The 26,327-nt window shown below is 42.8% G+C and overlaps 1 protein-coding gene and 1 long non-coding RNA gene across 2 annotated transcripts; one reads left to right on the top strand and one right to left on the bottom strand.

The window, feature by feature from the left end:
* Nucleotides 1–7,628: 7,628 nt before the first annotated feature.
* LOC146553861 (uncharacterized) lies at nt 7,629–9,553 on the bottom strand. Its single transcript, XR_014889558.1, has 3 exons — nt 9,267–9,553; nt 8,747–8,834; nt 7,629–8,453 (listed from the first exon to the last, which is right to left on the bottom strand). It is a non-coding gene; the product is annotated as an uncharacterized LOC146553861 (long non-coding RNA).
* A 14,077-nt stretch (nt 9,554–23,630) lies between these two features.
* Nucleotides 23,631–26,228, top strand: ptger4c (prostaglandin E receptor 4 (subtype EP4) c). The gene is made up of 2 exons (XM_085253673.1): nt 23,631–24,719; nt 24,848–26,228. Exons 1-2 carry the CDS (start codon nt 23,865–23,867, stop codon nt 25,439–25,441), a joined length of 1,449 nt encoding a protein of 482 aa, XP_085109799.1. The 5' UTR covers nt 23,631–23,864; the 3' UTR covers nt 25,442–26,228.
* The last annotated feature ends 99 nt before the right edge of the window (nt 26,229–26,327 follow it).

Raw genomic sequence — 26,327 nt, 5'->3', positions numbered from 1 at the left:
CAGATGGTCTCTGATGCAGCTTTGGCAGTACACACATGCTTATTTTGAAGAAACCCTTAAAGTAGCTTAAACCAATCACCCTGCTGGATGCACCCAGTTCCCAGGGCGTTATGTCTATTAACAATAATAATTCTCTGTGACAGCTGACTTCCTCCTGCAGTGCCATGCTTCTTTTCTTAACACCTTATCACTTTCTCTAGATCCACAAAGACACAGTGAAGCGACTTCTGATCTTCTCCAAGCTTCTCCATCAACACTCTCAAAGCAAACACCACATCTGTAGTGCTCTTTCTCAGCATGGAAGCCATATTGCTGCTCACTGTTCGTCACCGCTCTCCTTGACACAGCTTCAACAATTCTTTCTCATATCTTCCTGGTATGACTCATCAGCTTTATCCTTCTGTAGTTGCTACAGGTGGCAACATCAACCCTGTTCTTGAAAATCTGTATCAGTGCACTTCTTCTCCATTCCTCAGGTATCCTCACACTCTCCAGAATTGTGTTAAACAATATAAACAATCGTCCACTGCCTTATCTCCTAAACATTTTTGTACCTCCACAGGTATGTCATCAGGACTAACTGCTTTTCTACTCTTCATCCTCTTCTTAGTTGCCCTCACCTTCTCCTCACTAATCCTCTGCACTTCCTGATTAAATAACTGTCCTTCCCACATCCATCCGCCTCCCTCTCTCAGTCTCTCTTATTTTTCTTCATTCATCTTCATGTCATCCGTTTTTAGAATTAGTAATTCAGGTACTTCCTTAGTGTTTACTCTCTTATCCGCTTAATGGAAACTGGAATTATTGTGCTGTGTTATGTACATTTTGGGAAATACACTTATTTGTTTTCATAGATAAGAAGATCAATACAACTCTGTCTGCAAATGAAATTAAGCTGAAGGCAGTCAGGTTGAAGTCATGGAAGCCATGAATCTCTTAGCTCATGAGACTGATTTCTTTTATGATGTTTCTGTGGCTTGGAATGCCATTTAAATGATATAAAAATAAAGTAATGGAGGCTATAGCGAATCTAGGCTGAGATGACGGTGTCGGTGCTCAAACTCAGGAAGCTAGACCACCTTAATTCTTTTAGAACCCTCTTCTGCATTCATATTGATCGTTCCTTCTGGAAACTCAAAGATGAAAGAAGACGTGGCAGGCCTAGAAACTATCAAAACTATCTACACTCGTTGGAAGTCATGTCCTTAAGAAATAGTAAGCAGTACATCAAACCCTGACACAGGACACAGGCACCACAGACCCTTCAGTTTATCAATCTAGTATTCACTGAAGCCTAATCAGAAATGGTCTCATTGGAAAGGTAGCTGTCAATCAGGAAACCATTCTTAAGTAAGGGAAACAGAGAGAAAAGGCTGAAGTGTACTAAATTACACAAGAACTGGACTAAAAATCAGTGGCAACAGATCTGATGGAGTGATAAATTCAAATTTGAAAATTCTGGTTAAAATTCTGGACAGAGGAGGTCAACAGAGAGGCACAGCAGTGAGCTGTACCTCTCTGTCTGGACTCTACACGTGCCCCAGTGGGTGTTTTTATTAAAATTATGCAAAGTAATGCTTGCTCAGTTGCTAACATGTCTCATATAAGTCTCATACCCTGGTTACATAATCAACCTCTGAATTTCCTGTAAAAAGTAAAGCGTCTTTGGAAGTCCACTGGTTTTGTTGACCATTGTGAATTCTTCAAAGAGCTCCTTTGCTCTTAAAATGAGGCAGTCAAAAAGGCTAGATCCTTATATTTCTATAATCTTATGAACTGTCATAAGATTAATCCCAGGGTATTATTTGATACTATAAACCACATTGTTTCTCTTCAACATCAGCATGCCGCGCTACTTTCTGATGACGACTGTGACACATTTCTCAATCACTGTGTAAATAAGGCGATGAACCTGAGATCGAAAATCTCCTCAAGTCGCTCACCTTATGAAGATGGTCCTCAGTGCACTGAGTCATTTATTTCTTCTTCACCAATTTCACTTAATGACTTAACTTCAGTAATATTGAAGTGCTCCTTAGACAAATTACCTTCTTCTATCCTATCTGGGAGTTTCGTCAGCATTGGTCCTTTATTGCTGTCTATCATTAACATCTCACTGAGGCAATGTTGTTTTCCATCCTATTTTAAACATGCTGAGGTAACTCCCCTACTAAAGAAAACTAATCTTAAACCCAGCGCAAGTAATAATTATCACCCTATTTAAAAATTGCTAGTAAATTATTAGAAAAAAATGGTAGAAAATCACTTCAGATCTTTATTATGGAAATGACTGATTTTTTACCCCTTTCAGTCTGACTTTCAAAAGCAGCACTCCACTGAGACCACTCTCTTGAAGGTCTATAATGATCTGTTAATGGCTTTTCATGCAGGAGATTGTTCTGTAATTATTTTACTTGATCTTAGTGCAGCTTTTGATACCACTGACCATAAAACCTTACTTAATAGGCATAAGGTTTTGACTGTTTTTTCTGTCTCTGCGTCAGACTAGTTTTCTTTTTACTTATCTGATAGGATCTTCTCACTAACCTATGGGGTTCCACAAGGTTCAATCTTGGGGCCATTATTACTTTCTTTCTACATGCTTCCTTTAGCTGACATTTCTTTTTTTTAAAAAACATTTCTTATATTTTTTAGGCTGATGACTTTCAGCTGTATATGTCTTTTCAACCCAGTATCACAGAAAAATGTGTAATAGACACGCCAATCTACCATGTACATTTCACGCTTTTTGCCTCTCCATAAGTCTTCGATAAAGTTTCCCAGCATTATCAATTGCCTTGGTTCTCTGTCACTGAATGTAAAGCCTTATGCAATAAATATTGGTGTCATTGTCACGGGTTGCTCTGAGGATCCACTCACAGGACTCCGGAGTGTGTTGTAACAGAGACAGTTTATTCACAAATATCTTCACCAAGTGTATTTACAGGCAGTGCGAGGACAGTGCTATATACAAGATGTGCGAGGACGGGTTCCAGGGCTCCAGGGAAAACAAGGGGATCACACACATGCTCACGCCAACCTCTCTCCGCTAGTGACCAGCCACCTCATACACGCTCCACACGGGGAAACACGGGGACGGGTCCGGGGAATCTAGAACAGAGAGACAAGTGTTACTTTCTGAGTCGGAAGTGTGGGAAACTAGGGCTCGACGTGTACTGACAGGAGTCTTCACAACAATCCAGCGTTGAACAGCTGATCTCCTCCTTCTGATATACCAGCTGGTCTGATGAGGCCCAGGTGTGCATGATCCGGGAGGGCGTGGGCCGAGGGCGTGAACCCGCCATGAGTTCCGCCCCGGCAAAACAGGGGAGGGGGAGAGAGATTGCTGATCAGTGCCTTGCCGACCCCGCAGGTCGTGACAGTCATTCTTGACTCTGAAATCAAATTAGTTAGTTATGCCCTATTAAATGTGTCTATTAAACATTAAAGACTTTTAACTTTCTTTAATTTTTAATTTTCTGTTGCCTTGACAACTGTAATTTTCTTTATGTATGAAGCTGCCACTCAGCCTTGTACCAATACGAGATGCCACATCTTCCCTGTAGATTCTTTTTTTTTTATTTTAAGTAAAGAATTATTTAAACATTCTTTCATTTGTTTTATAAGTAATATAGGTGCAGAAACCCTCTCATATAACCTGGTGCCTGTCCGTGAAAAGCTCTCCAAGTCAGTAAAAGAATCATGCGCTCTGAAATAAACCAGAAGCCAATGTAGCTGCATCAAGATTGGAGTTACATGTCAAAACTGGGAGGATTTTGCAGGAGCATTTTATTTTATTTTATTTTATTTTATTTTATTTTATTTTATTTTATTTTTTTTAATAAATAGGACAGGGGGAATGAATGAGAGAGAGAGGGGGAGAGAAAGAAAGAAAACCAAAGGGGAGAAGAGACGGTGAGAAGGGGGGGAAGAGAGAGAAAAAAAAAAAAAAACTCCTGGGTCACCTGTATGGAGAAAAAACAAACAAACAAACAAACAAACAAAAACAAACAGAGGAGACAGCAAACAACAAAGAGCAACATAATAATAGAGAAAACAAAGCACCATCACAATAAACTAGCTAGTCATAGATATCAGTATTTACTAAGTAATAAACGATATTGTGCAGCACGCAAGATAGACAGCGCACAGTGTGCTTTGAGGCAGCAGCCAAGAAAGCTTTAGTCCGCGTCTGTGAATACCCATGTGTGCATACCTGTGTGGATCAGCATGCTTGCATTCCAAAGGTTTCTCCATGTAATGATCTGCTAGGGAGTGTGGGGGGGCCACAGCCCCGTCCTCCAGGGTGTGAAGCGGGTATGGAGGAGATCAAAACTCCAGACATCCAGAGGCCCCCAGAACACAAGAGACCATGGAAGACCAACAGAGGGGCAGCCGCGCCACTGTCCCAGTAAGAGCTGAGGAGAGTCCCAGATGAGGGCTCGCCCAGCAGCCGCGGAGCAGAAGTCAGGGGGAGTTGCAGTGACGCGCCCGTGAGCTCCGCCGGCCCCCAGCTGCGCCTGAGTGACCGAGCCCTAGGCCGAGAGGCCGGGGGCACCCCACCTCCAAAGGGGCCCGAGCGAGCCCCAGGCCCCAGGCCCCGACAAGCGGCCGCCAAGGAGTGAGCCGGTGTGCACCCGGACGCCCACCCCCAGACACAAAGAACCACCAACACACCGACACCTGAGGGAGTCCGCCACCGGCAGGGGAAGTGGTGGTGGGTGGAGATAGGCCTCCAAACCTTGGAGGGCCTGAGGTGTCCCCAGAGAGGTGACGTCTGATACCCAACCTGACATATAGACACAGACATACAGGCACACACAGACACAAACATCCATTCCCACCCTCATGCTCTCATATGCACTCACTCCACACTCAACCAACGTGGAGACAGACATAAAGAGACGCTGTACACACAATCACACTCCCCAAGCGTACTCTACAAACCGGGTCTAGGTACCCTTGCCCCTGGAGGGGGGAATTGCACCCAGACCCAGGTGGTGTTACCCTTTTCCCTGCGGTGGGGAGAGGCAGACCACCCCGACTCCGCAGCAGCAGGGAGGCCCCACACCCCAGACCGCAGTCGGACGGCCAACTCCTCCTACTAGCCCTCCCGCTCCAGCAGGCCGCAGAGAATGGGGGTGGGAGAAGACTCCAAACCTCCCTCCACCCGCTCATTGTAGTGTTGATGCATATGTGTTCTAAGGTGCAATTAAAACCCAGGAGGGCATGGAGCTACCTGCCAAGGAGCAGCAGGTAAGCGCATAGTCCCTCCTGCTAACCCTCAATGACTAAGTGTATTTAAAATTGAGAGGTGGGCAACGACGTCAGGGGTGAGGTATACACCCTGATGGTGATTTGGACTCCGTGATTGTGCCCACCCCCAAGATCCTATATGTATGTGTAATGAGAGTGTGAATAATGTGAATGTCTAAGTTGTGGGATAAAATTGAGGCAGAGGCAGCCAGAAGGGGACAGGGGGGGGGGGGGGGTAGCCTCCTCTGCACCCTGGTGACATACCCCCACTCCAAGGCCCTGCATGTGTGGGTGGTTGTGGAGGAGCGGGAAGAGGGAGGCAGCTGGAGATGGGGAGGGAAGGAAGGGAGGGGCAGGTAACCCCTCCCTGGGGCCAGCTCCCCCGCTGACCCCAGTAGGCACTCCCACCCTCCGCGACCCACCAGGGAAGGGGGGCCCAGGCCCATCAGACCGGGGCCCAGTGCAGTAGCGCCCCCCGGCTCCACAGAGCCCTGGACAGTCCACCCAACCCCACCACAGAGAAAACTGCACCCACCCCACCAACCACACATCTTCCAGACTACATAAGACGGTAAACGCCCAGGCTGAGATCTTCCTCCACCTCTCCTGTATCTCCCCCTCCTGCAGAGAGTTCCTGAGAGAAGAAAGCTTGCAGGAGCATTTTAAACAACCTGCAACCGTTCTAGGGAGGTTTTGCTAAGATGTATATAGTGCATTGCAGTAATTCAATTGTGACGAAACAAAAGCATGAATAATAATTTCCAGTTCAGAATGTGACAAAATGGAGTTTAATGGAGCAATATTTCTTAGATGATGAAAACAGGAATGAACAACAGACATTGACATGTGCATCCAAAGTAAAACCAGAATCAAAGGTTATACCATGGTGTCTAACAGAGGTTTGTGCCAAAAACAAGATGTCCAAGTGTCTCCTTTATCCCAGACATGCATTTTTCTGGTGTAATGACAATTATTTCAGTCCTTCATTGCTGGCACCAGATTATTTTTCTCAAAATCTGACCTCAAAACTAATTCCAGACCCCTTACATCTGACTACTCACTGCTCTCCACTGCTTTGAGAGATAGGGATCAGAGGACAGGCACAACGGCAGGCTATAAGAGAATTAGCTAACACTGCTGAGAGGACCAGTCACTGGCTATGGTTAAAAAGGGCTGACATCCCTTGGGCAGCTAAGGCAGTCAGCTAACCAGGAGAGAAAATAAAATATTCTGCTCTTCTCCCCTCTGCTCTTCTCCCCTTCTCTGGGAGGCAGTTGGGAGGTGGAGCGTACAGCCCGATCCGGCGGGAAGGTGTGGGAAGCCAGAGCTGGCCCCTTCCGGCTCTGTTTTCTGCTCTCTCCTATCTTGTCCCGTTTGTCTTACTTCTCTTTATCACCTTTTCTATCCCTCTGAAGAAGTGAGGTTCCATAAATGCTAAAGACGTTGCAGTTGCAGTGAATAGATAGGAGAAAATAAACTGTAGAAAACTAAACAGAAGAAAGAATAAGAGAAATACGAATTTAACATAAACCAGTGACACACTCCAGGGCCTGATCAACCCCGGCAGGGCCTCCTTGGATGAGGGTGTCTAGTGATAATGGCTGAAACACCCGATGAATCCAAGGTCCACCACTGACGATGTGTCCCAAATCTTAATATGATAATCTAGATGAGATCTAGATTGAGGCAATGGTACCACTGCGCCACCCAATATCAAGATATGTTATCTAGATGAATAATGGCATGTTCCTGTTACGAAATGTTCCTCTCACATCTTTCCAGTGGAGTGTTTTGTATGGCCACAAACACACACACACATTCACCTTAACACAGACACACAATTCAAAGTTCAAATTTTATAGCCTGCAACTGTTGACTGTGTGGTTTCAGTTCTGACATCCCACACACTGTCCACGCAACTTCACTAAATGTAACATGTTTGTGTATTTCTGTGTGTGTGTGTGGGTGCGCGTGTGTGTGTCAGCATTGTCTTTGCATTACATAGCTCTCCTATTTCAGGAATTAATGTTGGTATCCTGGATCATCAGATCATCTTTTTTCTTTCCACACAGTGAGAGCTGACGTGACTGTTTCATGTTGTTATCACTGCTATCACAGTGATATGAAATCTAATACTGGGCCATCATGAGGCAAGTTTTATTAAGTTTTCTCCTTCAGCTCATCAAAATTTTGTCTATAATAAGATATGCATTGTGTGAAAGTGATACTTATAATGACATTGACACTAAATGGTTCAGCGCTGTAGATCGCAGGGATAATATTTAATATTATTTGAATACTTTTACTGAAGATAAGACAAGGAGATTTATTTCCTAATAACCTTAATGATTACTGCTCTAACGAGGCCTCAGTGCTCAGTGGATGGTCTTCACTGTGAATAGAAATATGAACTGATTTAAACTTCATTGTCCTGAGCAATTTGCTTGGTTCCTATTCAAAATCCTCATTTATTAATCTTGTTTTGCAATAATTCAGAAAAAGGAACAAGGATGCCAAACAATATTTTTACTGGAGAATTTTATGAGAGACAAAAAAAAAAAAAAAAAAAAAAAAAAAAAGAGGACATTCTTCCGTAGCTCATAAACTGAAGAGCAAGGTTTGGTAATTTACATGAAAAATGTAATCGATACACACTGAATTTCACGAGATAGCACTACATCTTCAAGAGGAATTAAAAATACACTTAACACATTATAGCAATACATTTTGCGGCAAAATCTTATAGAGCAGGTGATATTGCTTTTTTCTACCTGCAAATGTGACAGTGAAGGTTTAGATAATTTACAAAGTCATAAACAGACAGTTACCCTATAACAATTACGTGACAAGTTACTGGAATCGTTTAGCATACAGATGAAGAACAAAACTAGTGGGAGAACTTTGTTGATGATGGATGGAGTGCAGCAGAGGGAGCTGTTCCAGAGCTGAGCCCACTGGAGAATATTAAAGAGGAGACCAGACGCAAAGACGCTAAGCTGGGCTGGAAGCTGTTAGCACTACTGAAGCAGTATAACCTGATGTTGAGTGAACGACTCTTAAATATGCAGCTGGCTGATAAGCCGAGGGAGAGCAGGTGTGCTAGCCAGAGATCCAGTCGAAGCCGGTTGCATGACCTCATAGCTGTAGTAAGATTTACCTGCTCACACACCAGACCTCAGGGAAGAGAGACAAAGGAACTGTTGGAGGATAAGTGAGGAAAAGTCAAAGAAAAGGGGAGAAAAACAAAGGAAAGGCAGAAGTATCAGGGCACGAGGGACCATGATGGCTATGTTTTGGGTATGATGGTACATGCACACACTGAAAACAGTAGTAACACCCCTGAAGCTGTTAAAGAACTGCAGTGGATGAACATTTCAGTGTGGCTTTGCTCACAGTGAAGCTGCACAAACACGAGCTGAACAAAACCAGGATATTAATAAGACTAAAGGCCATCTGACGCATTGTGTAAATTAGAGAACTTTGGAGTTACCAGGCGGTGTGGTTTATAACCCGGGAGACAAAATTATGCAGCCTTTCATCGTGCTCTTGGCAGCAGTCCCTTTCTCCTGGATAGAGCTCTGCACACACAGATGACATGTTGGCAGTCAAAACGTATCGAAAAATCGTTAATGGGTACTGCGTAGGTGTAGGTTTGTGCTATTCTTGGTTTCACATTGGTCATAAGTATTTAAAAAAAACAAAAAAAACAAAAAACTTTCACTGCAGCCATTTTTTCTTTCACAATTATTCCTCTTTGCGGTGAACTCACTGCAGTTTCCTTCGGCAGTCACACAAACTTTGTCACTCAGTCAACATTTGACCCCTGAAAAGCATAATTTCCACTGCTCTTTGGTGGACTTAATGCAAGTGAATCTTCCCACAATCGTTTGCTTTTAACAGCCAGAGAGTTACAGAAAGGGTGGTGTTTGCTTATTCTGAATACAGTACGACATTGTGAAAGCAAGTATGTCACAAAACGGCTGTGTGCAAGCAGGAGAACACAAACTCACCAAAATGGGAACTTGACTCAAAAATGCAGCTTTATTTGCTGAGCAGAAGTAAAGGTGATACAAAACAATGCAAATTCAACTGGGGGAAACTAATACACCAGGAGACACGGGAGAACCACACACAGCTATGAGGGAGGACACGACACTGACAGAAAGAAACACAGGGCTTAAATACACTGAGGGATAACAAGGGTAATGAGACACAGAAGGAGAGCACAGCTGGGAGTAATTAGACTGAACGAGACAAGGGAAGCAAGACTAGAAACACTGACATGGGACAAAGATCTTCAAAGTAAAACAGGAAACACACTGACTGAACTCAAGACATGTAAACCTCCGCACTGCAGTAAACGCCAGGACCGCCTCCTACAACGCGGGTCTCGCCACTGGCGATATGAGCGCCTACAAAGCGGCCTCATACGGCGCGCGGTGAGAGATGCCAAACGCCGGTACCGGGAACGTGTGGAGTCCCGCTTCCACCAGGGCGACACACGGAGTATGTGGCACGGACTACGCACCATTACGGACTACAAAGCCAGGGACACTGCGCCGATCAACGCCGACTCTGCATTCACCAACGAGCTGAATCGGTTCTACGCCCGTTTCGAGGTTAGCCAGGCGGCTAATGCTATCTACTGCCTGACTACCGAGGACAGTGACGTCATCAGCGAGAGACCGGTGACCAGCATCGCGGAGCATGACGTCCGAGCGGCACTGAGGAGAGTGAACACAAGGAAAGCGGCGGGGCCAGACGGCATCACCGGCCGTCTGCTGCGCTGCTGTGCTGACCAGCTACCAGGTGTGTTCACTTACATCTTCAACGAGTCCCTGGCGAAGTCTGTGGTCCCCACATGCTTCAAAAGATCCACCATCATCCCTGTGCCCAAGAACAGCAAACCCTCATCCCTGAACGATTACCGGCCAGTTGCACTGGCCTCGGTAGTAATGAAGGTGTTTGAGAGGCTGCTGAAGAACATCTCCTCCTCCATCCCAGACACCACAGATCCGCTGCAGTTCGCCTACAGATCCAACAGATCCACAGAGGATGCCATCGCCCACGTCCTACACACCACTCTCAGCCACGTGGACAAGAAACAGGGTAACTATGTGCGAATGCTGTTTGTTGATTACAGTTCAGCGTTTAACACAATAGTGCCCTGCAGACTGTTCACAAAGCTGAGGGATCTGGGACTTAACAGCCGTCTGTGTGCATGGGTGTTGGACTTCCTCACTGGCAGAACTCAGGTGGTGAGGGTGGGCAGGTGCTTCTCCAACAGCATCACCATCAACACAGGAGCACCTCAGGGATGTGTCCTCTCGCCACTGCTCTACTCCCTCTACACTTCAGACTGTGTGGCCACCCATGGCTCCAACACCATTGTGAAGTTTGCTGACGACACAGTGGTGTTGGGTGCCATCTCCAACAACGATGAGACGGCCTACATGGATGAAGTGAAGAATCTGGCATCGTGGTGCCAGGACAACCACCTCCAGCTGAACGTCAGCAAGACCAAGGAGCTGGTGGTGGACTTCAGAAGGGGTCAGCACAGAGACTACAAGCCCATTATCATCAATGGAGCTCCAGTGGAGAGGGTGCAGTCCTTCAAGTATCTTGGTGTCCACATCTCCTCAGACCTGACATGGGCTGCCCACATTCAGGTCCACACCAAAAAGGCTAGGCAGCGCCTGTATCACCTACGACAACTGAGGAAGTTCAGGGTCTCTCCAAAGATCCTCAGGATTTTCTATACAGGCGCTGTGGAGAGCATCCTCACACAGAACATGACATCGTGGTTTGGGAACAGCTGTGTGAAGGACCAAAAAGCTCTCCAGAGAGTAATCCGTACAGCAGAACGCTGCTGCAGGATTGCTCTCCCCCCGCTTCAGGACACCTACACCAGGAGATGCCGGACTAGAGCAGCGCAGATACTGAAGGACCCGTCCCATCCTGGCAACAAACTGTTCCAACTTCTGCAATCTGGTAGAAGGTTCCGCATCTTCCGGGCAAGGACAGAGAGACTCAAGAGGAGCTTCTATCCCCAAGCCATCCGTGCCCTAAACACACACACCCGCCCTCTCACATCATCTATAATTGACTGAGACAGGACTCTCTTCCAGACACTCTAAACCAAGGCACAATGTACATTTCAATTCCTTTAATTTTAAATATGTTTATATTTTCTATCCTGTAAAATAGTCAGATGTCTATTCATATTAATGTACAGAATTCACCTGCTTGCTGCCACTACTGCACATTCACCCAGTGTGTGTGTGTGTGTATATATATATATATATATATATATATATATATATATATATATATATATATATATATATATATATATATATATATATATATATATATATATGTGTGTATGTGTATATATATATATATATATATATATATATATATATATATATATATATATATATATATATATATGTATATATATATATATGTGTATGTGTGTATGTGTGTATATATATATGTATATATATATATATATATATATATATATATATATATATATATATATATATATATATATATATATATATATATATATATATATATATATATATATATATATATATGTATATATATATATATGTATATATATATGTATATGTGTATATATATATGTGTATATATATATATATGTTCTTCCTCTACACCCCCCCAACTTTTGCACATGTCGAGGAGCGTGTCAGGCTACATTTCACTGTGTGTTATACTTGTATAACTATGCATGTGACAAATAAAGAACCTTGAACCTTGAAGAAGACTGGGCAGCAAGGTGAGAAAATTATTACCTCAAGTTATTGATGAGGAACATGGAATACATTGTTTTTCCACTGAGTCCTGTGAAAACTTTCCTTTTAACATGACTGTATGTGGTCATCTTTTCTCATTTTATAGTCCATTACTATAGTTTTCCTTTGGTGATACATAGTTCCCTGAAATCTTGCATGCCAGTGACGAGGTCTACCAAGCCATTTGAAGGTATCCAGCTTCCTTCAGCTGGCTCCAGTTTCCAAGGGAAAGGAAAAAGCCAGCTTCTGCTTTCTGGTCAGACCATCATGGAACTGCTTAGTAGTTTATGGAACCGGCTTACAATTTCAATATTAAATGCATTTCGTTATGTAAGTGAAATTAAAACTGGATGGAAAATCTGTTATTTCTATGTGCTTTAAACTGGTTACTTTTTCCGATGTACTATATGCTGAGAGTCTGGTCCACATATTAGTCATTACTACACCTTGCTTTTTTTCAAAACTGTCTATTCGGTTCACAAGTCAGGTTCTGTTCTGCGTATTTCCTTGAGAGCATTAATGGATGTTTGACCAATTTATCCACTTTCTGACCCTTCAGGCCAGGAGTTGGCGTAAGGTGATCCAGATCAATATGGAGTTAACGGAAGTGCGGAGGCAAACAGACCAGAGCTTCATCTCCCTCCTGCAGGCAGTAAGGGTGGGGAGGTAACCCTGTTTCATTATCACATTTTGTTTTGTTCAAATAATGTAATTGCACCTGAAATGGTATTACATTACGTATACTAAGTGGTTTCTACTTATGTACATATGTTATAAATGTCCTTGTAGCTGTTAGGAGCACTGCAGGTCTGTTTTCTTCCAAACAGCTTTGGGATTGCTCTGATTGGCCAGGAAACCTGTTAAAGGAAGTCAGTTAACACAATTCAGGGTGACACTCTGTGTCATGGTCCACTCAGGGTTCAGACCTCAACCTGATTTAAATTCTGTGGTGGGACATTAAGAGAACAACCTAATCATAGTGCAAGGTCCAAGTCTTGATTACATATGGGGAAGGTTGCATCAGGAAGGCCATCTGAAATTCTGCGGTAAGTGGATGAAGTGGTAGGGAGTGTTCCCACGGAGGAGAGAGGGAGACAATGTCAATGCCAATGGACATGCTGGTGAAAGGAAAAGAGGTGATGAGAGGGTGTTAAGTGGGTAGAGAGATGAGAAATGCAGATGGACAGATGGTAGTGGACTTTGGAAGGTTGGAAATGGCTGTAAAGAACATATATTTCAAGAAGAGGAAGGAACACAAGGTGACATAAGAGTGGAGGAAGCTGCACACAGGTGGACTACATCTCATGGAGGTGCAATCTCAAAGAGATATGAGGCTGCAGGGTGGCATTGAGGAAGAATAATATTAGGCAGTATCAAATGTCTGTTTTCATGAACTGGCAGATCAAGAAGAAGAAGCAAGAGAAAACACATGCAAGGTTATGCAGAGTTCAGGGAGCAGTTGAGACAGACTCTGGGTGGTAGGGAAGAGTTACCAGATGACTGGGAAAGTACCAAAAGGTGTTTGGTATGTCTACTGGACAGAGGAAAGAGGGCAAGGAGACTTTAGGTCGGAATGAGCAAGTACAGGAAACGAAGAGGTTAGCAAAGAAAAAGTGGGATAGTCAGAATGATGAAGAAAGTAGGCAGGAGTGCTGGGAAGCTAGGTCTACATCAAAGAGAGAGGTGGCAAGACTAAAGGAAAAGTCTTACAGTAAATTGTGAGGTTGGACTGTAAGGAAGGAGTAAAGGGTTGATTATATCAATTGGCTAGAGAGAGACTGGAAAGGATGTGCAGCAGATTAGGGTGATTAAGGATGGAGATGGAAATGTGCTAATGAGTGGAGGGAGTGTGTTGAAGATGGAAGGACGACTTCGAGGTGGGATTAAATCAGAGATCTGCTTTCAGTCCCTTCTTGTTTCCAAAGTTGATAGATAGCCAGACGGATGAGGTCAGGCAGGAGTCTTTGTGGACAATGATGTTGCAGATGACTTTGTGATCTGTAGTGAGAGTAGCAGGTGGAAGCGAGCCTGGAGAGATGGAGGTGTGCTCTAAAGAGAAGAGGAATGAAAGTCAGTAAAAGCAAAATAGAATATACAAGTGTGAATGAGAGGGAGACGGGTGAAAAGGTGACTAAGTAAGTACCAAAAGGTGTCAACCGTTCAAAGCAACAGACAAGGCACAAGAGAGGTGAAAAAAGATAACAGCAAAGTTAACATTTACAAGATGGTAGTGAGACTTGCTGTGATTATAAGGTTATATTGCTTTAATAGTCTAACAGCCTCCAGCTTCAGTTTATCTTCTTTGGAGCTCCTCTCCTAATATTCTCCTTGCTGGTCTCCAGTGCCCTCTAACAGTCCCCTCTGGTGCACTCCATCCATCATCAGCACAGTTCTCTGTTACACATTCCCACTAGTTCTGTTTTCCCTCTCTATGCTAAACAATTCCAATAATTTGTCACTTAAATGTGTAATATGTATAGTGTATTTTTATTTCCTCTTGAATAACAGTAAATAGTGTTATGTTATGAAATTCATTGTGTATCAGTGAATTTTCATGTCACTAATCAAACCCTGCTCCTCAGTTTACAAGCTAGGGAACTTCACCTGTGAAAATAATGACTGCAATCCTTTTTCTTTTTTCTGAACTACTGCAAAACAAGATTCACAGACGAGGATTTTGAAGAGAAACCAAACAAAACGCAGAGCCGGAAGCCAGAACAGAGACTTCTTTTGTGTTCACAGTGAAGACTATTCACTGAGCACTGAGGCATCGTTAGTGTAGTAATAATCAGTTTTTATGATTTTGTATTTTCCTTTTCTTTTAAATTTTAGTTTGAGGTTTTTATTGCTCATATTTCAGTGTAGTTTCAGTTTTTCATCTTTTGAAACCAGTTGATTCCCAGTCTTGACATTTAAAGTGTGCGTGTGTGTGTGTTTGTGTGTGTGTGTACTATGTTTACATATCTTTGTGGGGACCAACTGCCCTTGTGGGGACAAAATGCCCGTCCCAATGAGTTTGAAGGCATTTTTGAGACTCAAAATGCAGTTTTAGCGTCAGGGTTACAATTAGGTTATGGTTAGGTTTAGGCTAAGGGTTAGGGTTGGGCATTCATTTTTGATAGTTAGGGTAAGGGTAAGTGGTTAGGGAAAGTATTATGCCAATTAGACGTCCCGACTACGATATGAAAACATGACTGTGTGTGTGTGTCCTCGCAGTGATGAGAGAATTTGTTTTTCCCGTGTTGTAAGTTTTAAATCATAAGCTACACAGAGGACAGTAAACTGAACGGAAAGGACAAAGAGGACAGATTCTTAACGGGAACATTATTCATTTAGATTCATTTAGATAATTTTGAAATTTTGTGGAGGATTAGAAATAGGTGCATCAGAAGGAGCTCAGGTTGAGTGGTTTGGAGACAAAGTTAGAAAGACATCACTGAGATGGTTTGGACGTGTGCAGAGGATGGACAGTGGATGGACCAAAAATGTTAAATATGGAGCTGCCAGGCATGAGTAAAAGAGGAAGACATCATGGCTGTAGTGAAGAAGGACACTTAGAGGGTAACAGAGTAGAATGCTGTATGAATAAAGATGGTCTGCTGTTGCGACCCCCAAAGGAAGCAGTGAAAAGAAGAAAAACAAGAAGATCTATCCTGTGTGCAAATCAGAACATCTAATTTCACAGCAGTGTTTCAAACTCAGCAGGTGCAGGCGACATCAGAAATAACAATAAGCTGAAGTTAAACACTCCCATTGCTGTACATGCACATTCACACAAACACATACCCACAAGGGTGTGTTGATTCCACACAACTGCAGTCCCACACAAAAATGAAAGTGCAAATCACACCTACCTGCAACCATACACCATAAACATTACACGCTCTGTTATTTAGACGCTTGGCACACGTCTTGTTATTAGTGAGCAGTATGCTCATGTTGGTGGTAGTATTAGTGCTAGCTCACATGATGAAAATGTGTAATATTCTGCTGCCACCTGACGCATGAGACCAAGACACAGTATGGAAGACCATTAATGCTGACGGCTGCATTGTCATCATCTCCACTGAGAGGGGTGTAAAAAGAGAGAGGGGGTCTTCTACATTAGGACCATAATAATGAATTTTCTTCAGGCGCAAACAGTGCAAACACACAAGGGGGACAACCACTAGAATTTATAGGGAAATGTTAATCTTGTTATTCATTATATATTTTAGTTTTTAGTGTAAAAAGCTACCTAACTCTTAAACCCTTTTAAAATATCAGCCCTCCTACACACACACACACACACACACACACACACACACACACACACACACACATATATCATATTATAATATATATATATATATATCTCGCCACCAACACCTCTAACAGATCTCAGGATCTCAAGCAGATTTGGAGCATATTCAGAGAGGATGGCAGATGAATTTCCCACTTGACTGTGCTATGATCTCCAGGCTCCTCAAATATGAAAACAGCTCACAGATGGAAATGTGTCGGACACACAAACACTGTATACACATAAACAAACTTGACTGAGGCACATATGTAGCAGGGCATGTGTGGGATGTTAGTGCTGAAAAATATGAAACACTGACATTGAGCTTTGGTTTGTTCGTACGTGTGTGTGTGAGTGTGCATTTGCAAATGCTCGAAGGACAGATGTGTATGGCCTTCGGAGTTTACCACAACAGCAGTGTACAAGAAAACAACACTGTAGCTTTATAAGACGCAGATTATTTTTGGCCATTAATTGGAATCCACTGGTAATGCAGAAATGAAAAAGACAGTTTTAAGACAGTTTTAAAAATAGTTTGCTCCAGAGGTTAAAGGCATTGCCAGAAAAACAAATAAGACTTAATTGGCGTACAGGGACAAAGAAAGAGCTCCAAATAGGGGAAGCTTAGGTTTACAGACATTAAATGAGCCTTAGCCTCCCTGGTGGAAGCATCGTGGCAGGCTGCAGCAGAGCAATGTAAAGAGTTTTGATTGAATATCAGTTGTGGGAAAAGAAAAATAAGATGAAGGCACATGATGACATAACGGCAGCACAATACCACTGGCAGCGCTGAACTGGGAGACATCACCATCCAGTTATAGCAGTGGAGTGCACGTCACGAACGCGGTGACATCACCACTTTAATTCTATCACTTTTCCCAGAAAGGAGACATGTCGTCAGAGTGGGGTTAAGTTAAGGGGGCGTCTTTATTTCTTTTTCTGTGCACACTTTGTTCTTTGGGGGTTTCTACACAAATAAAGCACTTTTTGCTTTTGCCACATTAAGTTTTTCTTGTTCATTCGAGGCAAATTTCACCTGAGGGGGAAAGAAAATAGAGAACCTAATAGGAACTATTAAACCTCCAGGGCATCCACGTACATCACGGTGAAAAGTCTGTCCTACATTTCTTTTAAAGGGAATACTGAAATAACGTATAAACAAGATTAAATCTCATCTATGACTAACTGCAGGTCTGCCTTATAAAAGCAACAATGATGAGAAGCGCTGGCATTCTGTGGGTGGGTTTGTCTTAGTCCTTTTACACAAAGATAAAGCAACAAAGGAGACAGAATGTAGAGACTTGATAACTCTTTTGTGTCTTGCATGCACATACGTTGACAAATAAACTGAATCGCTGTGGCTTCCATAACTTGTGTGCAAGGTGCAACTCTTTGTCCTACCACCTGTACATGATGGGAAGTTTGTAGGAATTTTGCCAAATGACCTTTGCTGAAGCACCCCCAAAATGAATCAAAGTATCCCCAAATATTTCTTACTTTTTTTGACAACATTTGCTGTTTGTGTGACACACTACTAAAAATATAAAAACCATACAGTACTTTGTTGAGACGCAATATTTTAAGAACAAAAGTATAGATACCATAGATGTTCCAGCTCGCCTCCCCCCTGCTCTGGCTCTAGCTCCCTTTCTGCCAGAGCGATGGTGCCTGAGACGCAGCGGAGCGGAGGGGTGAGTGCCTGGCTTAAAACAGGACATGTTAGCTTACCCTTCAGTTACTGTTAGTTAGGTAGGAGTCACACCATGTTTCTTTTTAGCTGAAAAACATTACACCCAGGTAACCTGCAGTGTTGAAAACGTGTTTTCCGACGATGTTTGCTACCCTACAATCCGTCCTAGTCTGTAGTAAAATTTGCGACATCACACCGTCCTGTTGCTCCCATTGAAATACATACAGCCTATTTAAAATCTAAAATTTAAAATTGCCCATAGCCTGCTGTTGTTACCACTGTCCTGTTTGAAATGGAATGAGAGAAACTATTTATTTTGTCATATGTGCATGTGCCGATATTAAACCCAAGTATAAACCAGCGTTTCCTGGTTTTAGTCAGGAATTGCTAATTGGGATTCAGGCGTGTGAGGAAGAGAGCCAGAGATTAATAATAACTAATGATTAAATACAGAACGGTCTATAAACACACAGTGAATGAACAAAAGGAGAGTCGAGAAGAAACACTCAATGCATCATGGGAAACCCCCAGCAGCCTTGACCTACTGCAGGATCCTAAGAGAAGATTAAGGGTCACCTGATCCAGTCCTAGCCAAATGCTTTATCAAAAAGGAAAGTTTAAAGCCTAATATTAAAATTAGGGAGGGTGTCTCGGCACACTCTGAATGGTGTTAATTTGAAACTGTCTAATAATTAGACTAATTTTAGTGATATTGCACAAATGCAAGAAAGCATTCCTATATAATTGTTTAAAATGCACATTGAAGGAAAGATCCTGGTCAAAATTAATGACTCCAAGATTTCTCACAGTGTAATTGGAGGCCAAGGAAATGCCATCCAGAGGAGGGATCTGGTTAGACACCATCTAATGCTTTGCATTGCACTTGGTGAAGCAATCTGCATGCCTGGGTGCTTGATATCATACATCTGTGGCCATGAAAGTGATTAGAAAATGTGAATTCAATAATTTGGATGAGCGAGTGGTTACTTTTGCTAATATAGTGTAACGTTAGAACTGAAAACAGGACACAACAGCTAGTCCACCAATTTGTAAAAGCTTACCAGATGAACTCATGTGCTCAGCTGAAGTTGCTTTACACGTTCCCCTGTGAACAGGTGATATCACATTATCTTGCCAGCAGTTAAGCCAGTATGACAACGTTCATTTTGTTTGCAAAGGCATCACATGCTGATCAATAGCCAGCTTCTATATTGATCCTGTGTTGAAGACAGAAACAACTCCTGGGATTTTTTAAAAATGTAACAACCATTGAGAATCTTCTAAAGCTGCTCTGTGTTATTTCACAGTGAGAACTGAAGTGCCCTCTAAAAGTCATTAACACCATTTAACCAACTGTTGTTTGCCACACCTGTAATGGCCAACCTTCCTTTACAGCCAGCGTAATGAATTTGCTCAACAGGATCTCAGCATCCTTCAGTACTGCTTATGACCTCCAAGGACAATTGATTAGTGGGTCTGAGAAGTGATCAGTGTTGGTCAAGTTACTTGAAAAAAGTAATCAGTAACTAATTACTGATTACTTCCCCCAAAAAATAATCCCGTTACTTTACTGATTACTTATTTTCAAAAGTAATTAATTACTTAGTTACTTAGTTACTTTTTAAAAACACGATTTACAACCTGAAGAGGTGATAAAGCGATAGATCTTTCAGCCCAATTCTACTTTTTCTGCATAATCCATCATACAAAATGTAATCAAATGGAAAAGTCTCTTTTTTTACTTGTTTTATCAGTTTTAATCTTTTAACTTTATGCATCAAGCAAAAATTTAATTATATGCAACATTCTCTGACTTGAATAAATTAGTTTAACATTTAAACCTATTTTCTGCACATTCCAGCACATAAAATAAAATATTTTTTGTGTTTACACTCAGTCTTTCAAATAGATGCAAGTAAAACACAGCAGAAAATAAATAAAGTCAAAGACTCAGCGGTCCTTTTGCTCTATTTTCACCTGTAAAGCAGGACTGCGGTAGGCGGAGGTTTACCCTGGTGCAGGTGTGCCGCAGCGGTCAGTGGAAGAATCCGCAGTTTCTCTGTGAGTTTCCCATTATGTCATTGCACACTTGGTGCTTGTTTAGGGGTTTTTTTTCGCTGTAAAAAGAAGTTTTCTTCCCATGCACAACGGAGGCTAATGTTTTTGTCACTTTTTATGGAATCAAACTCAAAGTAAGGTCAGTACTTCCATGCTCATACTCTCTCCCACAATCGATATGTGATCCATTGTTGATCTGCACACAGCTGTTGTCACGAACGTCGCACTCGCTTACATCACTGTCGTGAGACATTCTGGCAAAAAAATCACGGTTGCAGTAACGCAGCGTTCCTACGGGAAAGTAACGGTAATCTAATTACCGTTTTTGCAATAGTAATCCCTTACTTTACTCGTTACTTGAAAAAAGTAATGAGATTACTGCCCATCTCTGGAAGTGATTAAAGCCCTGTAGTTTGAATAGGGATCGTCCGTCATGTATTGGGTGAGAATAAGACACACAGACAAAAGCGTTAAACCCATGTGTGCTCAGTCGAAGGGAGAAAGAGTATACTATTGTGTGAGCATCAGAGCTGCTGATCTCTGAAGGCGTTTGGTTATTACAACAGAAAGGGACGCTTCAAACCCACAATCGAACACACACCCAGGAGGCATCTGTCCCTGACGGCGGGACAGGAATCCACTTACACCGACAGAGACGGAGAGACTCTGCAACAGCGCACCGTCAGACAAATCTTACTCCTATTGTGTATGATGAATTCTTTCATTTCCACCGATTAGATTATCCTGCTGTTTCCGCTCTGTGTGTTTATGTATGTTTGTACGTGTGTATAAAGCTGCATTGTGTGGAAAATCAAACATTAAAATCGATTTTAATATTGAGATATATGTATCTGAGTACTTCCGTTGTTTTCAGGGATAACATTGTGCTTTCCATTTCACATTAGTAAATAATTCTACTTCAGACTTTATATAAAAATGTCAGAAATGATTAGCAGCATATAAGTTTGACAATCAGCAGGGAAACATCAACAACGCTCTCCACCGTTATCAGTGTTTACCATTAGAACTAAAGCAAAGACTTCAGCAGAACGACTTGTCACTGTGTGGTTAGTTTGTGAATCACCACCTCGATAAGACGATAAGAGATTCGTTCTTGACAATTGCAGCAAACGTCCACTGTTTTTTGAGCTCCATTTAGTTTGCTCTAACAGTCTGTGCGTAATTAACTCCCAATTAGCAAGGGAGCGGCTCCTCATCACTGAGCCTGTGGGCTGACGTCGTGCAGTCTGACTCCTAGACTGCCCTGGTTCAATCCAAACGCTTTGAAAAAAAATATGAACGGATTAAAGACTAAACAACATTTAGAGAAGTAGTAAATTATTCATTATGATGACTTCTGAAATTATAATTTCACCCACAGGCTAATTCCTCTCGACATTTAGTCGATCTTAGTGGAATGACTAATCCGATGTATGGAGGTATGTATGAACGTATAGGAGAGAGAAAGGAGGCGATCGAGCTTGCGACGAGGCTGATAGCAATCTCACAGCTCACTGAACGTCAACTTCAAATTCAGTTTTAATACACACTCCCCCATCTTTGTTTGCCGCAAGTCAGATATTTATCTGAATAAGTAAATAGATTCATAAATAAATGAATTTAGTCAACCAAGTGCAACTTCCTGTAAATGAAACTGGGTGAGGTTTGATAAATTGGTGGGCAACCGTGTACTGTGTTGACTCGTGGATGATCTGATATCCTCGTGTTGGTGTTGTTCCCAGACCATCATGAAAATGTTGTTCCAGGTTCAACATTGCAAGTGACCAATCACATTGTTGTGACGTTATTCTTGATGTTTAGACTGTGCATCTTGGGGTGCCGGTATGGTGCCAAAAAAAGTGATTGTAAACTGTTATAAATGACCTTTTGGCCTCTAATGTGTCAAATATGTGCCAAACATATCTCTCATGAATGGCATCCAATCATTTTCAGCCCGAAAGAACGTTCCACTTTTTGTGGCTTTTATATATCCATTATTTGTGCAGGTAAAAAGTCTCATTGCCATTAAAAGTGTCTTTTTTCAAAAGCCGCACCAAACACAACATCACTTTTATATAAAGATATTTTAAGTAGCCAGAAAGGACTGGATTGATCATTATAGAATACAGAGTAGGCAAAATGACGCAGAGTCATGAAGATTTTTGCAAAACAGTCTTGACTTACAAACAAAAGCAAAAGTGTAAGACATAAAAATCACAGACAATCATTTCTTGGAACAACACCTGAAACGTCTCGTGCATTGGATGATTTTTTTTAAACTGAATGAAGCGTGTGCTACAAAAGACCCAAGGACTCTAAACAAGGAATTCAAAAAGAACCCCTCATTATGCAAACTCTTAACACGGTTCGCTTATCTGTTAGGGCTGATTCACTTGACAAGCATCACCGTCATCACAAGAATATCTCTATTTTTGTTTCTGATTTCCCTTTATGTCATATTTCGGTGTTGAGCTCAACCTCACTCAGACTGTTTTGCCTCGGATAGGGCCACATTCATGCGACAATACACCACAGATTAACATTAGTGGCTGTAGAGCCATCAATTTAGCTAACAGCAACATGGACAGCTTGTTCCCTCGAGTCCTCTTCAACAGAGACATGTGCACCTCCATGCTCGTTTGATTGATTGCCCTTTTCGCTGGAATGTGTGGATTTCATTTGATAGCACCGTGCTCGATTTTGACATCAGATTACACAAAAAAAAAAAAAAAGATATGAAAGAGGTGGGTGTATTTTTATAGTTTGTGAAGGAATGGTAGCTGTCTTCAAACTACAAAAAACAAAACAAAATAGCAACAAGCAAACAAAATCCGTTTCTCTTTGGAAGGTCATCGATTGCATCTCAATCGGACAGCCACCAATAACCAATAGCCTGCTGAAGGTTGACTTTGGTGGGGAGTGGTGCCAGTTGCTGGGGAGGCGCTGACCTTGGTGCTGAAGTTTAGTTTTTGCTGATCTCCACCTTTATATGTGGACCATATAAAGAGGATACTGTTGCAAACTGCACGTCAGTGAGCCGTAATCCAGAGCATTCTCACATGATGTGAATCTCAGAAAGCCTCCTTATGAAATCGGTGAGAATCAGTGAGAGCTTGTATTTTTATTATGAAAATTTGTGATCATTATTTAAAAATTTCAGGTAAAATAAGTTATTAAAAACAGATTAACCTTTTGCTCTACGTGGCTGTAGAGATATATAAATGTAGCCTATTTAATGCGGTTATTATGGCGTACACTTTGTAAGTCCGTCCAAAAATTAGACAAAAGGAGTTTAATCACTAAACGATACCAGCTATTGTCATTTGCCTGGCGGCTTTAGTGAGCTGAGACTAATGGAGTTTTACTTGCGGGGTTAATAAGGCCATCGGGGAAAAGACGCATGATTGTACTTTGAGACATGAGATCCTCGGAAACCTGCGCGCTTCCAGCCCGCACGTCACTGTCCTGACATCAGCACAGAGCTTAAATACCAGCAAATCCGAGTGGTGTAAAACAAAAACAGGCACACCTGTTGTGGTTATGCCGGGATCCGAACACAGTGCTGGAACACAACATACGTTTCACTGCTGTGTGCTTTATGCGTTTATGAGCACAAGATTCCACGCAATGTGATTTTTTTTCCTCTTCATTTTTTTGGAGAAGCATTTTGGAGAGCGACTTTTCTGAAGGTCACTGAAAGTCCTTCGTGCTTTAATCTTCGTGCATTGTTACTGCTTTTTTGTTTTGTTTAATAATGATCAACCACACTGCCGCGTTTGAAGAACTGGACACAAACGTTTCTGAGCCGTCACAGCTTCTCTCGCTTAACCAGAGCGCTTTCCCTGCGCTTCGGCTCGAGTACAAGTCTCTGATCACTTCAGCCACCATGTTCGCCGTGGGCGTCCTAGGAAACCTCATCGCCATAGTGGTGCTGTGTGTCTCCAAAAAAGAACAGAAGGAAACCACTTTCTACACGCTGGTCTGCGGTATGGCCATCACGGACCTGTTGGGGACGTGCTTCACGAGCCCGGTGGTAATCGCCACGTACGTGTCTAGCCGGTGGCCAGGGGGAGCGCTGCTCTGCCACTTCTTTTCCTTTTCCATGCTTTTCTTCGGCTCCGCCGGCATGTCTATATTGTGCGCTATGGCTGTGGAGCGATACTTGGCCATAAATCACGCGTACTTTTACTCCCAGCACATAGACCGAACCATGGCGCGGTTTGCGCTCCTGGTCACCTACCTGGCGAACATCGTGCTGTGTATTATGCCCAGTTTTGGATTCGGACAGCACGTTAGCCAAATCCCCGGGACTTGGTGCTTTCTCGACTGGAGAGCAATGGATCCGCTGGGAGCTTGCTACTCGTTTCTGTACGGCGGCGTGATGATTATGTTGATCGCAGTGACTGTTTTGTGTAACTTGGCGGTGTGCAGGACGTTGGTGGGCATGAACCAGAGGACAGGAATAGTCAGGACTGAGCTGTGTGAGCAGGGGTGCTCCCGTCGACGCTTCCCTCGGCTGCCTTCGGTCACTTCTGCGGCAGAGATCCAAATGTTCTGGCTTATGATCTTGATGACCATCGTATTCCTGGTCTGCTCTATCCCATTAGTGGTAAGGGCAACAGACTATTTGTTTCTATTTGTTCTCTTATGTCTGCACCCAGTGCACATTCAGTTACTGGTCTTAGCTTTATTTGATATCATAACTCAGATATCTTCTGTCATGCTTTTGTCTCACAGGTGCGAATCTTTGTTAACCAACTATATGGCCCATCTTACATTTCTGCTGGGATGAAGCCCGACTATCGCAGCGACCTGTTGGCAGTCCGCTTCGCCTCGTTCAATCCCATATTAGACCCCTGGGTGTACATATTGTGTCGCAAAAACCTGCTATTGAAGGGCTGCGAGAAGCTAAAGAGAACAGTTAACAGGGTCAGGGATGGAGGCGGCGACAACATCGGCTGGGCAGAGGGTCAAAACTCTCCACAGTCTTTAAACAGCAACGATACCAGTTACGCTTCCATACGCACATCCAGCTACAGAAACGACCGGGACCATCACGGACTCATCCAGAATAAATCTTTTACAGACTTTGCCCTGAGACAAGCGTGGGAGTACGACACGGCCCGTGTCAGCTTTCACCCGTTCAGCGTCGAATCGACCGCGACCCTTGGCTGTGATGACGAGGTGGAGGGTAACTCCAAACAGGAGGCAGCCAAGGCATCTCCAGGGCGCAGCGTAACGCCGCTGCTTCCTGCGCACATAAGGAGAATGGACATCGTTACCTGCACGTTCAGCACACCGAGCTCCTGTGAGTCTGCGAAGTGTCTCTGAGTGAAGTTCACGAACTCCCGACAGCAGTTTTCAAGCACCTCGGCCAAACCGGGGAAGATCTCCGAACTGTGACTTAATCACGTTTGATCGGTTTAAACCGCCAAGTGTCACATCGTGTAAAATAATATCCAGTAACAACTGCAGCAGTAATCAGCACGTCACCATTAACAGCAGGTAACAGTTTTCATATGATTTAACGTGAGCTGAAAACTAGCAAAGTGCTTCAGGTTTGATCCACGTGATCCAGCGCAGCAGTTCAACAGTAGATTGTGAACTGAAGAACCACGTCAGTTCCAAAGAATCACAGAGACCAAACATTTACTTCTTCATGCTGCTTAACCTTAAAAAAAAAGTTTAGCCAGAACAGTATGTGGTAGATTTTTTTTTACCGTAATAAAAGAAATTTCCAAACTTGGAAATTTAAATATTCATACCCCGTGGGTACAAATAAAGTGCGTGTCATTGTCATTTCATGGGTTTAAAACTCTTTAAATATGCGACGCCCTTACATGTGTTGTTGCACTACATTTCTTTTACGGGGGGCGGTGTAATTTATTTAGTTATTTATTTTTTCTACATGCTGCCAACTCGCTCAGTGCCATGTAACAGTGCTTCATGATGCAGGTATGGTCTTTCGTGTTTTAATAACTGCTGTTGTAAAAAGCAAATGTGATCAAATCTTATTTTAAAATAAAGAAGAAGAAAAAAACACTGTTCCCCTCACCTGTGTGAGCTCAGGTGCTTACTGGATGTGTTATTTGGTCTGTGCAGATAAATAAAGGCAGCGAAATCACCGGTTTTGCCTGTTCTGCTCAATAAAGAACAATAAGTTTTTAAAGCAGACATCACCAGCTGGCAGCAGACAGGTGGCAGGACAGCAAGTTCC

Source organism: Mchenga conophoros, linkage group LG18 (genome assembly GCF_057382185.1).
Source record: "Mchenga conophoros isolate Kocher_MC1m ecotype Shallow Benthic linkage group LG18, M_conophoros_male_GT1.1, whole genome shotgun sequence".
NCBI lineage: Eukaryota > Metazoa > Chordata > Actinopteri > Cichliformes > Cichlidae > Mchenga > Mchenga conophoros.
The sequence above is the reverse complement of the archived record's forward strand: the minus strand, read 5'-3'. Positions and strand labels throughout refer to the sequence as shown.

Bases quoted from the DNA above. Each gene is read 5' to 3' on its own strand.
- ptger4c (XM_085253673.1), top strand. From the start codon at position 23,865: ATGATCAACCACACTGCCGCGTTTGAAGAACTGGACACAAACGTTTCT. The intron at 24,720-24,847 runs GTAAGGGCAACA...TTTGTCTCACAG, and splicing joins TCTGCTCTATCCCATTAGTG to GTGCGAATCTTTGTTAACCA.